The sequence below is a fragment of the Peromyscus leucopus genome, chromosome X (genome assembly GCF_004664715.2).
Source record: "Peromyscus leucopus breed LL Stock chromosome X, UCI_PerLeu_2.1, whole genome shotgun sequence".
Taxonomy (NCBI): domain Eukaryota; kingdom Metazoa; phylum Chordata; class Mammalia; order Rodentia; family Cricetidae; genus Peromyscus; species Peromyscus leucopus.
In genome coordinates, this window is record NC_051083.1 from 15628451 (window position 1) to 15641686 (window position 13236).

At 42.4% G+C, this 13236-nt stretch overlaps 1 protein-coding gene across 1 annotated transcript; it reads right to left on the reverse strand.

The window, feature by feature from the left end:
* Positions 1 to 2418: 2418 nt before the first annotated feature.
* LOC114701275 (cell division control protein 42 homolog) lies at positions 2419 to 10428 on the reverse strand. Its single transcript, XM_037198997.1, has 2 exons — positions 10324 to 10428; positions 2419 to 3619 (listed from the first exon to the last, which is right to left on the reverse strand). Exon 2 carries the CDS (start codon positions 3529 to 3531, stop codon positions 2956 to 2958), a length of 576 nt encoding a protein of 191 aa, XP_037054892.1. The 5' UTR covers positions 3532 to 3619; positions 10324 to 10428; the 3' UTR covers positions 2419 to 2955.
* Positions 10429 to 13236: the final 2808 nt, after the last annotated feature.

Here is a 13236-nt window from a genome sequence, read left to right on the forward strand (position 1 = left end):
GCATGAGGTGGGTGGTCCCAGCGGCCTGGACAGACCAAATCAGCTACCACCCAGACCCACATCCAGGGCTTTGAGTTGGCCCACTCCAAAATCTACCCCATCCATGACCTGCCAGAGTGTGTGAAGGGACTGGTCCTGCAGAACTATAGCCACAGGATCTCCATGACTGGGGCAACAGCAGGATATCAGAGAGGAATTCCAGTGAGGGTCCAGTATTGATGGTGTACCAAAAGCTAAAGACTTTGAACCAGACCAACAACTCATTACAACGAACATTTGCAAGTAAAGCAGAGTGGACAAAAGGGTAGAGTGTGTGACACATTGCAGCTCCCAATGCCACTAAGACAAATGAAGAAGTGTTGGAGAGGTGGGAAAGATGGAGGAATGTTTGTTTTGTTTTTAATTTTTTTATTGGGGGGGGCACTGTGAGGATGAAGGGAAGATATGCAAGGACTTGGAAATGAGTGGGATTGAGGTACATGATGTGAAATTCCCAAAGAATCAATAAAATTTACATTTAAATCTTAGTTTTCTATTATGCTGATAAAACAAACCCCATGACCAAAATCAACTTATGAAGAAAGGATTTCTTTTATCTTAGAGAATTTAGTCCATCATCCAAGGATGTCAGCCCAGCAACTCAAGGCAGAAACCTGGGGATCGGAACTGATGCACAAAGCATAAAGGAGTGCTGCTTAGTGGCTTGTTCAGTTTATTTTCTTATACACACCAGGACCACTTGCCCAGGGGTGGCACTCCCATATCAATCATCAATCAAGAAACTGCAAGATATCTACTTTGAGAACTGCCCACAGTAACTGGAATTTTAAGGCAATAACCTTAGTTCCAATAGCCCCAGCAGAGTAGAGTAAGCCAACTGCTTCAATATGCCAATTAAAGAAACACACAATACTAAAAAAAAAACAGAGAAAGGAGATTTAAACTGTGTGTATTGGACAGAGGAACAGATAAAAAGGATCCAGTGACCCCCAAGTTCATCTGAGTACCACTAAAAGAGCTTTATGTTTTACTATAGGAAGAAATGTATTAGTCAAGAGGTCAGGGTCAAGGTGTGGTCCCACCCATCATTGTCTCTACTCTGTCCTGCAAGGTGGTCCAATAAAAAGTTGTTCATCTGTTAATATTAATCAATGGCTGATGGACTCAATCTGGTTCCTACCAGATGACCTGTTCCCAGTCATGTGTAGCCTCTCATTCACAGACATCATTATCTAAAAGAAGAGTCTATCCTGTTTGTGAAGATTTGTTGTTACTGGAATCTAAGGTGAATAGTGGTTTAGGAAAATGACTGTACCTTTAGCATTAAAGGAAGATAGCAGGTTACGTATTACTAGCATTCCAGAAAGACATTCTGTGCCTCAGGAGCGTCATTTGAGTAAGCGTCTGAGTAAATAAAGCGTCTGAGGTAAATGAAATGGGTGCAAATGGAAGGCAAAGATGCCAGGCTTCCATCCTGCTCACAGATGCATTTTGGACTCAAGGGAGGAGTCGGTGTTTTATCTCTTGTTTTGAAAAGCAGCTTCTAAGTGTTTGTTGCATCTCCAGTTACAGGTCAGGGAGTACCAGACAGTTTGGCTGGTAACTTTACATTAAGTCTAGGTCAGAACTTCCTTCCCACTGCATTATATCAAAAGACATTGGATCAAAAGCATGGGGTAACTTAAAAGTCTCTGACAGGCTATAGGTCAAAGTAAGTCATATTACTCAAGATTTCTTTTTTGAATGATATGACTTGCATGGATATAACCAAAAAGCAATTTAAAATAAGATGCTCTTAGAGGTTGGAGAGATGGCTTAGTGGATAGGAACCCGTGTTGCTTTTGCAGAGGATCAGACTTCAGTCCCAGGACTTGCATCAGGTGGCTTACAACCACTTGTAACGCCAGTTACAGCAGAGGGGATCAGACCCCCTTTTCCCACTGTCTCAGGCACCTGTACATACGTGGTGTACAATAGCAAGCAGGCATACACACATAAATGTAAATAAAAATTAAACATGAAATTCTATATATTCTTTTTGTAAATTATTTTCATTTCTCTGTTGTTAAACAAAAGATACAAATCCTATATTTAGATTAGAATTATGTTTGACTAATAATTTTTTTCCTTTTTAAGTTCTTTTTGCAGTTTCTTCTCTCTCTCTCTCTCTCTCTCTCTCTCTCTCTCTCTCTCTCTCTCTCTCTCTCGGTTTTCCCAAGACAGGGTTTCTCCATGTAGTTTCTTTTAATTGTGGTTTTGTCATATATGCTCAAACAAGAGCTTTTGGAACAGTTTTTCTAGGCCCTGTCCTTAGGTCAAATTCTGTAAGCAAAATGGTATGGCTTTTATCTACAAGTAAGAACACAAATAAATAAAAGAAGACAATAACAGACTCTGAGAAAAAAATAGTTAACCAACTGAGAATTTAAGGGAATTTTATTATCCTGATAAAAGTCATAAGTAGCATCTTAGAAGTAAAAATATCACAGCTTTCCTCTGAAGATCAGGAAAAAGACAAGAATATTTCTCTTACCCTTTCATTTGACATTGTACTAGAAGTTCTACCCCAGTAAGGTAAAGCAAGAAAATTAAATGAAAAGAAAATGATTATATGCTAAGAAAATCTATTTAAAATAGGAAATAAAAAGACATTAATGCAGGAAAGAAATACATAAGAGTATTGCTTATTTGCAGATGAAACAATCTTTTGGGGTGGGGATTTAGTTTTTTTTAGACAAGGAACCAAAAACTAGCACTCATCACTTTTCAGACAATACACAATTATAAAAATTAACTATTACTGGAAGGGCAGGGAGGCACACCAATGGGCCTTGTCTCACATGAGTGCATGTGGGTAGGTGCAGGGCGTTTGTCATTATTGCAGAAACAAATTTCAACTTTTAATCTTTAGTTTGATTTAAACATCGCTGTGCAGAAAGAGCTCTGGAGAGGCGTTCATAGCAGCACACACTTGCGGCTCTTCTTCGGTTCTGGAGGCTCGAGGGCAGCCAAAATTGCTTCATCAAACACATTCTTCAGGCCTTTCTGTGTGAGGGCGGAGCACTCCACATACTTGGTCGCCTTCAGATCCCGGGCCAGCTTTTCGGCAATCTCGGCAGTGATAGGCTTCTGCTTGCTCTTGGCAAGTTTCTCAAGAGTAGAGGGGTCATCTCTGAGATCAATTTGGGTCCCAACAAGCAAGAAAGGAGTCTTGGGACAGTGTTGAGTTATCTCAGGCACCCACTTTTCTTTCACGTTTTCAAATAAGGATGGAGAAACCACGGAAAAACATACCAGAAAAACATCCGTCTGCGGGTAACTCAGCAGTAGGAGTTTGTCATAATCCTCCTGCCCTGCAGTATCAAAAAGTCCAAGAGTGTATGGCTCTCCACCAATCATAATTGTGACGGCATAGTTGTCGAAAACAGTTGGCACATATTCCGATGGAAACTTGTTTGTTGTGTAGGATATCAGGAGACATGTTTTACCAACAGCCCCGTCGCCGACCACAACACACTTAATTGTCTGCATTGCGGAAATACTTCTGTATCCACTTTCAATACTTCAAATTAGATGTTGGCCTCCGCTTCTCCTCCGGGGCGTTGGTAGCCGAAATAATCTTATATGGAGAAGATAAAGAAAAACAAATAAAATGATGAGCAAGTTCACAATGCTTCAGAATATAAAATACCACCCCCAAATCCTTGTACTTTGAACAGTGGTGATGAACAGTGTGAAAATGAAGTTAAAAACACAATTCCAGGCCTCATCCCCACCTCCGTGGCAAGAAACATGCTGTAGTCTTCCTTTCCTTTCTGACCCCCTCCCCAATGGATCACTAAGAACTCTCCCCGCATTCCTTTTCCCAATTCATCCCATTTTTCAGCCTCCCAACACCAGCATGCATTTGCTGTGAACACACCAGCTGAGCACACCAGGGAAAACAGATAAGCTAACTGAATACCTCCTCTCCTCCAAATCCAGTCCCCCAGTCTCATCCATAGCACTGCAACAGAAAGCCAGCTAAAGCCTTCCCTTCACCCCTGGCCCCATCTCCTGTGGATCCCAGAGATCTTCCCCTTATAACCTCACTCCCTCCACTTATTGCTTCTCCCAGCCCCCAACTCCAGCAGGCACCTCTGCTAACCCAAGGGCAGCCCCTCCCAGGGCAACAAGTACATGGAAGGCAGACACACAGCTCTCCTACTGCTCCTGAGATCCAATCCCTCCAGTCTCATCCCCAGCTCTGTAGCTGGAAACCTGCTGTGCTCTAGTTTTCCTCTCTGACCCCATCCCCAATGGATCACAAAGACTTCCTCCTCCAACCTTCCTTCCCCCAACCCATCCCATTATCCCAGCCTCCAACACCAGCAGGCTTTCCCTGTGATCACACCAGCTGAGCAGGCCAGGAAAACAGGCAGCAAACACACAGCCATCACACACTCCAAAAATCCAGAGAGGAAACAGAAACCAAGGGACAAAACATTCATGGAACAAAGACAAATTCAGAAATCAGCACCCAGACCTAAAATCATCTCAATCCCAGATGCTCAGTCTCCAGCATAAAAACAAAACCAGTAACAGCTAGGGCAACACGTCTCCTTCAGAGCCCATCAATCCTACCACAGCAGGCCCTGAATACTCCAACATAGCTGAAGCACAACAAAAGACCTTAAAAACCAACTATATGAAGATGATAGAGGTCATTAAAGAGGAAATAAATTCCTTAAAGGAATCCAAGAAAACAAACAGTTAAAGGAAATGAATAAAACTGTTCAAGACCTGAAAATGAAAACAGAATCAACAATTAAAGAATTATTATTATAATAACAAATTATTTTAATAATAAAGAAAGAATAATAAAGAAAGAAAGCCCAAAATGAGGAGATTCTGGAATTAAAAATTTAGTAATTTGAATAGGAACTACAGAGGCAGGCTTCATTAACAGAGATGAATGAGAGAATGTCAGGGATTGAAGATACAATAGAAGAAATGGTTAAAAAAAATGTTAAATCTAAAAAACTCCAGACAGAAAACATGCAGGAAATCTGGGACACTATGAAGAGACCAAATCTAAGAATGCTAGAAATAGAAAAAGAAACACAGGTCAAAGCTACAGAAAATATTTTCAGCAAAGCCATAGAAGAAAAATTCCTAACCTAAAAAGGAGGTGCCTGTGTTGGTACAAGAAACATACAGAACATGAAATAGATTGAACTAGAAAAGAAAGCCCTCTTGCCACAAAATAATCAAAACTCTAAATACACAGAACAAAGAAATAATATTAAAAGCTGTAAGGGAAAAAGACCAAGTAACACATAATATATGCAAACCTATTAGAATTATACCTGACTTCTCAATGGAGACTTTAAAAGCTATAAGGGGCTCTTCTCTCTTTCTCTTCTCCACGCACGTGTCTCTCCCACAGGCCTGCGCACTCTCTATCCCTTTATCTCTAATAAACTCTTATAAGCAGATTCTGTCGTGTTTGGTGACACTTCCTTGCAGGGTAAGAACACAACGCAGCTAAATAACTAACATTTTGGTGCCGAAACCGAGCGGGCGCTTCCGGGCGCCCTGCGTGTGGAAGCCTGCGAACCGGGGAATCTGCTCCGTATGCAACAGACCACTCTCCATTCGCCTGAACCGCATCCAAATTGCATCCAACACCGCTTTCTTCAATTGGTGAGTTCCCCCATTTTTCGGCCGGCGTAAACGGTTTCCTGAATCTGTGAGAACGACCGTTGATCATCCAGCGCCTCACACGTATTCTTGAGACTGGAGGAACCTCCAACCACAGTCTTCATTGGCTACAGTCGGCCCCTATCGCAGGCCTAACTTTTCTAACCATCTCCCACGTCTGCAGCCTGAGATATTTCTCACATTGAGGCCACCGCCGTTGGTGCGTCCTGGGGCCACGTGAGGTCGACGGGTTCATCCTCTCTACGGAGGGGCAAACGCCATCCGGATTCTCGGAGAATCCTTTCCCTCACCATGGAGGGGGCCACTGCTTCTGGCTGACGAGTGGAGAAGCAGGCTGCGCCCGGTATCTGCCCTTGACCCTGGGGACGCCTGAGGTCTTGGCTCCGGATCACGTTTATTTTTATTTTTATTTTTTTTATTTTTCTGCCTCTCTGCTGCAGACATGGGAAACAAGGCTTCCAACCCTGTTAGTCCTTCCTCTCTGTTAGGCTGTCTTGTTGAAGGTTTAAAACCTCTCAGTTTAATGTCTTACATAAAGATTTCTAAGCTAACTCATCTATGTTCAAAAAGTGGCCAAAGTATGCTTTAGAGAATAACAAAAAAATGGCCGCCGAGTGGCTCCTTGGATCCTGATATTTTATGGGAGCTCTCTAATCACTGTCGGCGTTCAGGCAAATGGAAAGAGTTGCTTTCTTCTTTCTCAATACTAAACTGTCTCTTCTCGTTTCCTTCTCTCCTGCTCATATGCTCCTAGCTATACATAAACCAGAGGATTCTCTGACTCCACAATCTCTGACTCTAGATCTTGCTAAGGAACCAATAATTAAAATTCATGTTCCATCCTCTCTCTCTAACAGAACTCTCTCAGATACAAAGTAAGCTGGGTTCTTATACGTCTAATTCTGCTTCCTTTATTAAACAGTTTCAATATATAACTCAATCTTATAGTCTCACCGTTCATGACTTCCTGAGGAGCTCAGGTGTGTATGGGAGCAGGCTAGGACTCATACAGACGAAATTCATCAAACTAACCTTTCACCCCCCAGGAGCTGAGGCGGTTCCTGACTGAGAACCACACTGGGACTACAACACCCAGAGTGGCTGTCTAGCCAGAGATAGGTTTATTACCTGTCTCCTGACAGGCCTCCGTAAGGCTGCCCTAAAACCAGTAAATAGTTCAGGATAAATACGAAAATCCATCTCTTGTTCCCCAGACCTCCCCGACTAAAACTTAAGCATCTGGAGAGCAAGGCTCCTGACCCCACAGGCAAAAGAGTCATCTGTGGCATTTAAGGTGTGCCAGGGAAGAGATAAAAGCCCGAAAACAAAATTGCCAAGTGCTGGCACTCGCTGACTTCCAAAAGCTGTTGGGTCCCTGTTTTTTTTTTTTAAGATTTATTTATTTATTGTGTATACAGCATGTATGACTGCAGGCCAGAAGAGGGCACCAGATATTGTTATAGATGGTAGTGAGCCACCATGTGGTTGCTGGGAATTGAACTCAGGACCTCTGGAAGAACAGTCAGTGCTCTTAACCTCTGAGCCATCTCTCCAGCCCAGGGTCCCTGTTTTAAATGAGGAAAAGGCCACGGGCTAGTGAATGCCCTGCCAGGCCATCAACAGCCTTGTTAAAAGTGCCACCTAGAAAAACAAAGAGTCAGCTGACTGCCCCCAGGCACCAAGATGCATGGGTACATCAAGCTAAGACCTCCAACAGACCTAGGCTTGGCTACAGACATGGCAGGGAACCCAGAATGCAGCAGGGAATCGATCTGTTTCTTTCCTTCTAGACACCAGAGCCATTGACTCATTCCTAGGAGTTTTGGGATACCACCTCCTTTATTGTTGGGGTTGGGGGACAGCCTTATCTACCTCAGCAGACACCACCACTTAATCATATTTTCAGAGGCATCCCTCTCACACACACATTCTTAGTGGTGCCAAGCTGCCCTGTACCTTTAATGGGGAGGGATCTCCTAGCTAAGTTGGAGCGTCCATTTCTTTCACTCCACACATTCGCCTCATCCCAGACATGCCAGCAGCTCTCCTACTTCTCCTCCTAGCCACTAACTCTACAGACTCCAATATCCTCCTGTCCCACGCTGCTATTTGGAGGGAGCGTGGACTTCTCACATCAAAAGGGGGATCCGTATCTAACTCAGGCCATATAATGGCCATGCTGGAGGCTTCCCACCTCCCCAGGGCTACAGCTCGATTTTACCCATATGCCCACCGTCAGGAAAAGTTAAATATCTTCTCAGACCAGTTCTAACACCAGGTCTTTTTTCCAAGCCTCCAACTGTTCCAGATAGCCTGTTAACTCCCCTTTTATGTCACCTAAGGTCTATTCTATGGAGCTATGCGGACTATTCACTGCCTCAGCTGTGTGACAATCCTTGCCCATCTCCAATACACATTGGGGATCAGGTTCTTCTCTTTCCTCCAGGCCCAGCGCCCTTTACCCCTTTCACTTAAGTGACAGGGACCCTTCAAGGTAATTCTTGAAAACCCCACAGCTGCTAAACTCGAGGGCTTTCCTCACTGGGTCCACCTGTCTCATCTAAAACCTTTTATCTCACCTCCATCCCAGAAAAATCTCTCTTCATATACAGTGAAACAAACAGGGCCTCTCACTCTCAAGCTCCAGAGGACATCAGGATCCACTGCCTTGTCACCAATTCCAGAGGAATAAGGTATCACCCCTTCCTTTCCCAACCAGGGCCACACAGAGCCGGAGGCAAAGAGGACCATCAAAAATATCCAGGCGGTAAAGAATAATGTAATAAAACCATTTATCATTGTCCAATACTCAGCAACTGATCACCTGTGTTTCCTAAGTGCTAACTTAATAAGGGAAACAGGTGCCTTAAATAAACTACCTCCAGCAATGCTTGCCTAAGGGAAACAGGTGCCTTAAATAAACTACCTCTAATAAGGCTTGTCTCAGATAGAAATTAAGCAGAGTACTAAGACCAGATCTACCTCAGGTAAATGTCACATGCCTCTATCTGGACAAGCCAAATCTACCTCAGACAAATGCCAACTCCAAAATAAAATAATAATGATTCTTTCTCTCTAAGCTCTTTCTATGTCAACAGTATCTTGTTAAACAGAAGGTCCCCAACCACAGCACAGATGGACAGCTGCAGAACGAGGAGACGGCAGAACGTCATTCCCGGACCTCCACCATCATCCCCGGACTTCACAAAATACCCCTCATCCCCCCAAGAGCCAACCAACGCCCACTATTCAGCTGGAAGCAGTCTTTGAGAGAAACGTCGCCCCCGTACCCAGTCAACCACAATTTTTTTCTTTTTTAAAAAGGAAAGAGTCGGGAATGAAGGGTTCACAACACGCCCCCACGGTCGCATATACCAGGCGGACACTTCTGCCTAGCCAATTCCAGGTCAGAATAGGCATTTCCGGGTCAGGGCGTCTCTCATAACCAGGATACCCGGCGGACCTGGACACCTCCGCCTAGCAAGTTCCGGGTCAAGGCGTCTCGCATAACCAGGATCCGCGACGTTACATGGCTACATAAGCGCGCAACATGACCATGTGATCTACGCAGACGTGACCTGGCCACGCCCCCAGCCGGTTTTAAAGTGGAGTGCCATGTTCCCAGTTCTCTCTTCTCCATGCAAGTGTCTCTCCCACAGGCCTGCGCACTCTGTCCCTTTATCTCTAATAAACTCTTATAAGTGGGGGGGGGAGGAGCTATAAGGGCCTGGACAGATGTGCTACAGACTCTAAGAGACCACAGATGCCAGGTCAGACTACTATACCCAGCAAAACTTTGAATCACCATAAAAAAATAAGATATGACATGATAAAGTCAAATTTAAACAGTATCTATCTAATAAATACAGCCCTACAAAAGGTACTAGAAGGAAAAAACTCCACATAAGGAGATTAACTACGACCATGAAAACATGGGAAATAAATAAGTTCACATCAGCAAATTAAAAGAATGGAAATACACACTCCACCACCACCACCAACATAATAACAGGAATCAACAATCGTTGGTCTTTGGTATTTTTCAGTATCAATGATCTCAATTCGCCAATAAAGAAAAAGACTAACAAAATGAACGTGAAAACAGTATCCACCCTTCTGTTGTATGCAAGAAACATACCTCAACATCAAGGATAGATATTACCTCAGAGTGAAGGGTTGGAAAAAGATATTCAAAGCAAATGGACCTATGAAACAAGCTGGTGTAGCCATTTTAATATCTAACAAAATAGGCTTCAAACCAAAACTAATAAAAAGAGGTAGGGAAGGACACTACATACTCACCAAAGGAAAAATCCAACAAGATGACATTTTGATTCTTATCATCTATACCCCAAACACAAGGGCACCCAAGTTTGTAAAAGAAGCACTACTGCAGCTTAAATAATATATTTACCCTCACACATTGATAGTGGGAGACTGCAGTAACCTCCGCTCACCAACAGGCAGGTTATACAGACAACAGCTAAACAAAGAAATACTGTAGCTAACAGACATTATAAACCAGATTGACAGGCTGGAGAGATGGCTCAGCCGTTAAAGGCTAGGCTCACAACCAAAATAAACCAGATTGACTTAGCAGATATTCACAGAACATCTCACCCAAACACTGTCAGAGCCTGATGACCAGTCGACTGGGTAGCTGGTTGAAGGCGTGCGGATTGAAGAGACAATGAAGAAGACAGAACACAGTCGAGAGGTCTGCCAGTCAATGCCAGACAGCCCCGAGTTTATTTCATAACCAGCTTATATACAGTCTTGAAGGACAGAGGTAGAACAATGCACAGCACAGGCATTCAACCACTATCTAGCCTGTCCTTGAGTCAAGGAGTAGGCAGTTTCATTTTCTATCTCAGTGTGCCTCCCACTGGCATCAGCAGCCTGCGTCTAGCTAGACAGTATGTTCCTTCCCATGGGCTAATCAGGACTTTCTCACAGCCCTTCAAGGAGACTCTACGGGCTAATCAGGACTTTCTCGTGACTCTGGAGCAAGCAAGCCTGAACTCGATTGACTCAGAATAGGCTTCAGATTCAAACTGGGAAACTGAGTCAGTTATGAGCTCCCACAAAACACAGAAGAATATACCTTCTTCTCAGAAACTCAAAACAACTGACTACATACTTGGACACAAAGCAAATCCCAATAAATAAAAGAATCCCAATAAATAAAAGACCACCACGGATTAAAGCTAGATAGAAACAACAGAAAGCTTGCAAATTAATGGAAACTGAACAACTCTCTACTGACTAAAAAATGAGTCAAAACAGAAATAAAGAAATCAAAGATTTTCTAGAATTCAATGAAAATGAATATACAGCATACCCAAACTTATGGGACCCAATGAAAACAGTGCTAAGAGGAAAGTTCATAGCACTAAATGCCTGTGTGAAAATTGGAAAAACCTCATACTAGCAACTTAACAGCACACCTGAAAGCTCTAGAACAAAAAGAAGTAAGCACATGCAAGAGTAAGACAGCAAGAAATAATCAGACTAGGGGCTCAAATGAATCAAATATAAACAAATAGAACAATATAAAAAATTAATGAAACAAAGAGTTGGTTCCTTGAGGAAAATCAACAAGATAGAAAAAACCCTTATCCAAATTAACCAAAAGGCAGGGAGAGGATATCCAAATTAACAAAATCAGAATGGAAAGTGGGACATAACAACAGACACTGAGGAAATACAAAGAATCATTAGGTCATACTTCAATAACTTGTACTCCACCAAATTGGAAAATCTAAAAGAAATGGATAATTTCTTCAATAGGTACCACTTACCAAAGTTAAATCAGGATCATGTAAACAATTTAAGCCAATCTATAACCCCTAGTATAATAGAAGCAGTCATTAAAAGTTTCCCAACCAAAAAAGTCAAGTCAGGTGATTTTAGCAAGAATTCTACCAGACTTTCAAAGAAGAATTAATACAAATACTCCTCAAATTTTTCCACAAAATAGAAACAGAAGGAACATTGCCCAGTACATTTTATGAGGCCACAGTTACTCTGATGCCCAAACCATACAAAGACCCAACAATGAAAGAGAAAAACAGATCATTTTTTCCTTTATGAACATAGATACTAAAGTACTCAAAAAATACTTGCAAATCGATAGCAGAGGAGCCCCCAACTGGATCAGGCTCTCTGGATAAGTGAGACAGTTGATTAGCTTGAACTGTTTAGGAGGCCCCCAGGCAGTGGGACAGAGACCTGTCCTCAGTGCATGAGCTGGCTGTTTGGAACCTGGAGCCTATGCAGGGACACTTTGCTCAGCCTGGGAGGAGGGGACTGGACATGCCTGGACTGAATCTATCAGATTGGGCTGAATCACCAGGGGAGTCCTTGCCCTGGAGGAGATGGGAATGGGGGGTGGGCTGGGGGGAGGGAAGACAGGGGAATCCGTGGCTGATATGTAAAATTAAATCAAATTATAAAATAAAAAAATACTTACAAATCGAATCCAATATCACATAAAAAAGATCATCACCATGATAAAGTAGGCATCTAAGAGTTTCTATTGCTATGAAGAGACACCATGACCATGGCAACTCTTATAAAGGAAAAACATTTATTTGTGGTGGCTTACATTTTCAGAAGTTTAGTCCATTATCATCATGGTATGACATGGTGGTGTGCAGGCAAACTTGGTGTTGGAAAAGGAGCTGAGAGTCCTACATCTTGGCCAGCAGGCAACAGGATCTGAAATGAACTAAGCATAGCTTGAGCATAGGAGACACCAAAGCCAACCCCCACAGTGACACACTTCCTCCAACAAGCCCACACCTAATAAAAGTGCCAGCCCCCATGAGCTTATGGGGGCCAATTACATTCAAACTACCACAGTAGGCTTCATCCCAGAGATGTAGGGATAGTTTAATTTATGAAAAATCAATAAATGTAATCCACCATATAAACAAACCAAAAGAAAAAAAACACATGATCATCTCATTAGACTCAGAAAAGGCTTTTTGACAAAAATTCAACATCACTGCATGATAAAAATCCTGGAAAGATTATGGATGCAAAGGACATACCAAAACATAATTTACAGCACAACTACACAATTTACAACAAGCCTATAGCCAACATCAAATTAAATGGAGAGAAACTCAAAGCAATTCCACTAAAATGAGGAGTAAGTCAAGGTTTTCTACTCCTTCCATATAGATTCAATTATAGCACTAGAAGTTTGAGCTAGGGCAATAACACAACTGAAGATCAAGAAGACACAAATTGGAAAGGAAGAAGTCAAAGTATCTTTATTTGCAGATGATATGGTAGTATACATAAGTGACCCTAAAAATTCGACCAGGGAACTCCTACAGCTGATAAACACTTTCACTGAAGTGGTTGGATACAAGATACACTCAAAATAATCAGTAGCCCTCCTATATACAAATGACAAATGGACTGAGAAAGAAATCAGGGAAACAATATCTTTCACTATACCCATAAATAAAATAAATACCTTGAGATAACTCATAAAAGTGAAAAACTTGTATGACAAAACCT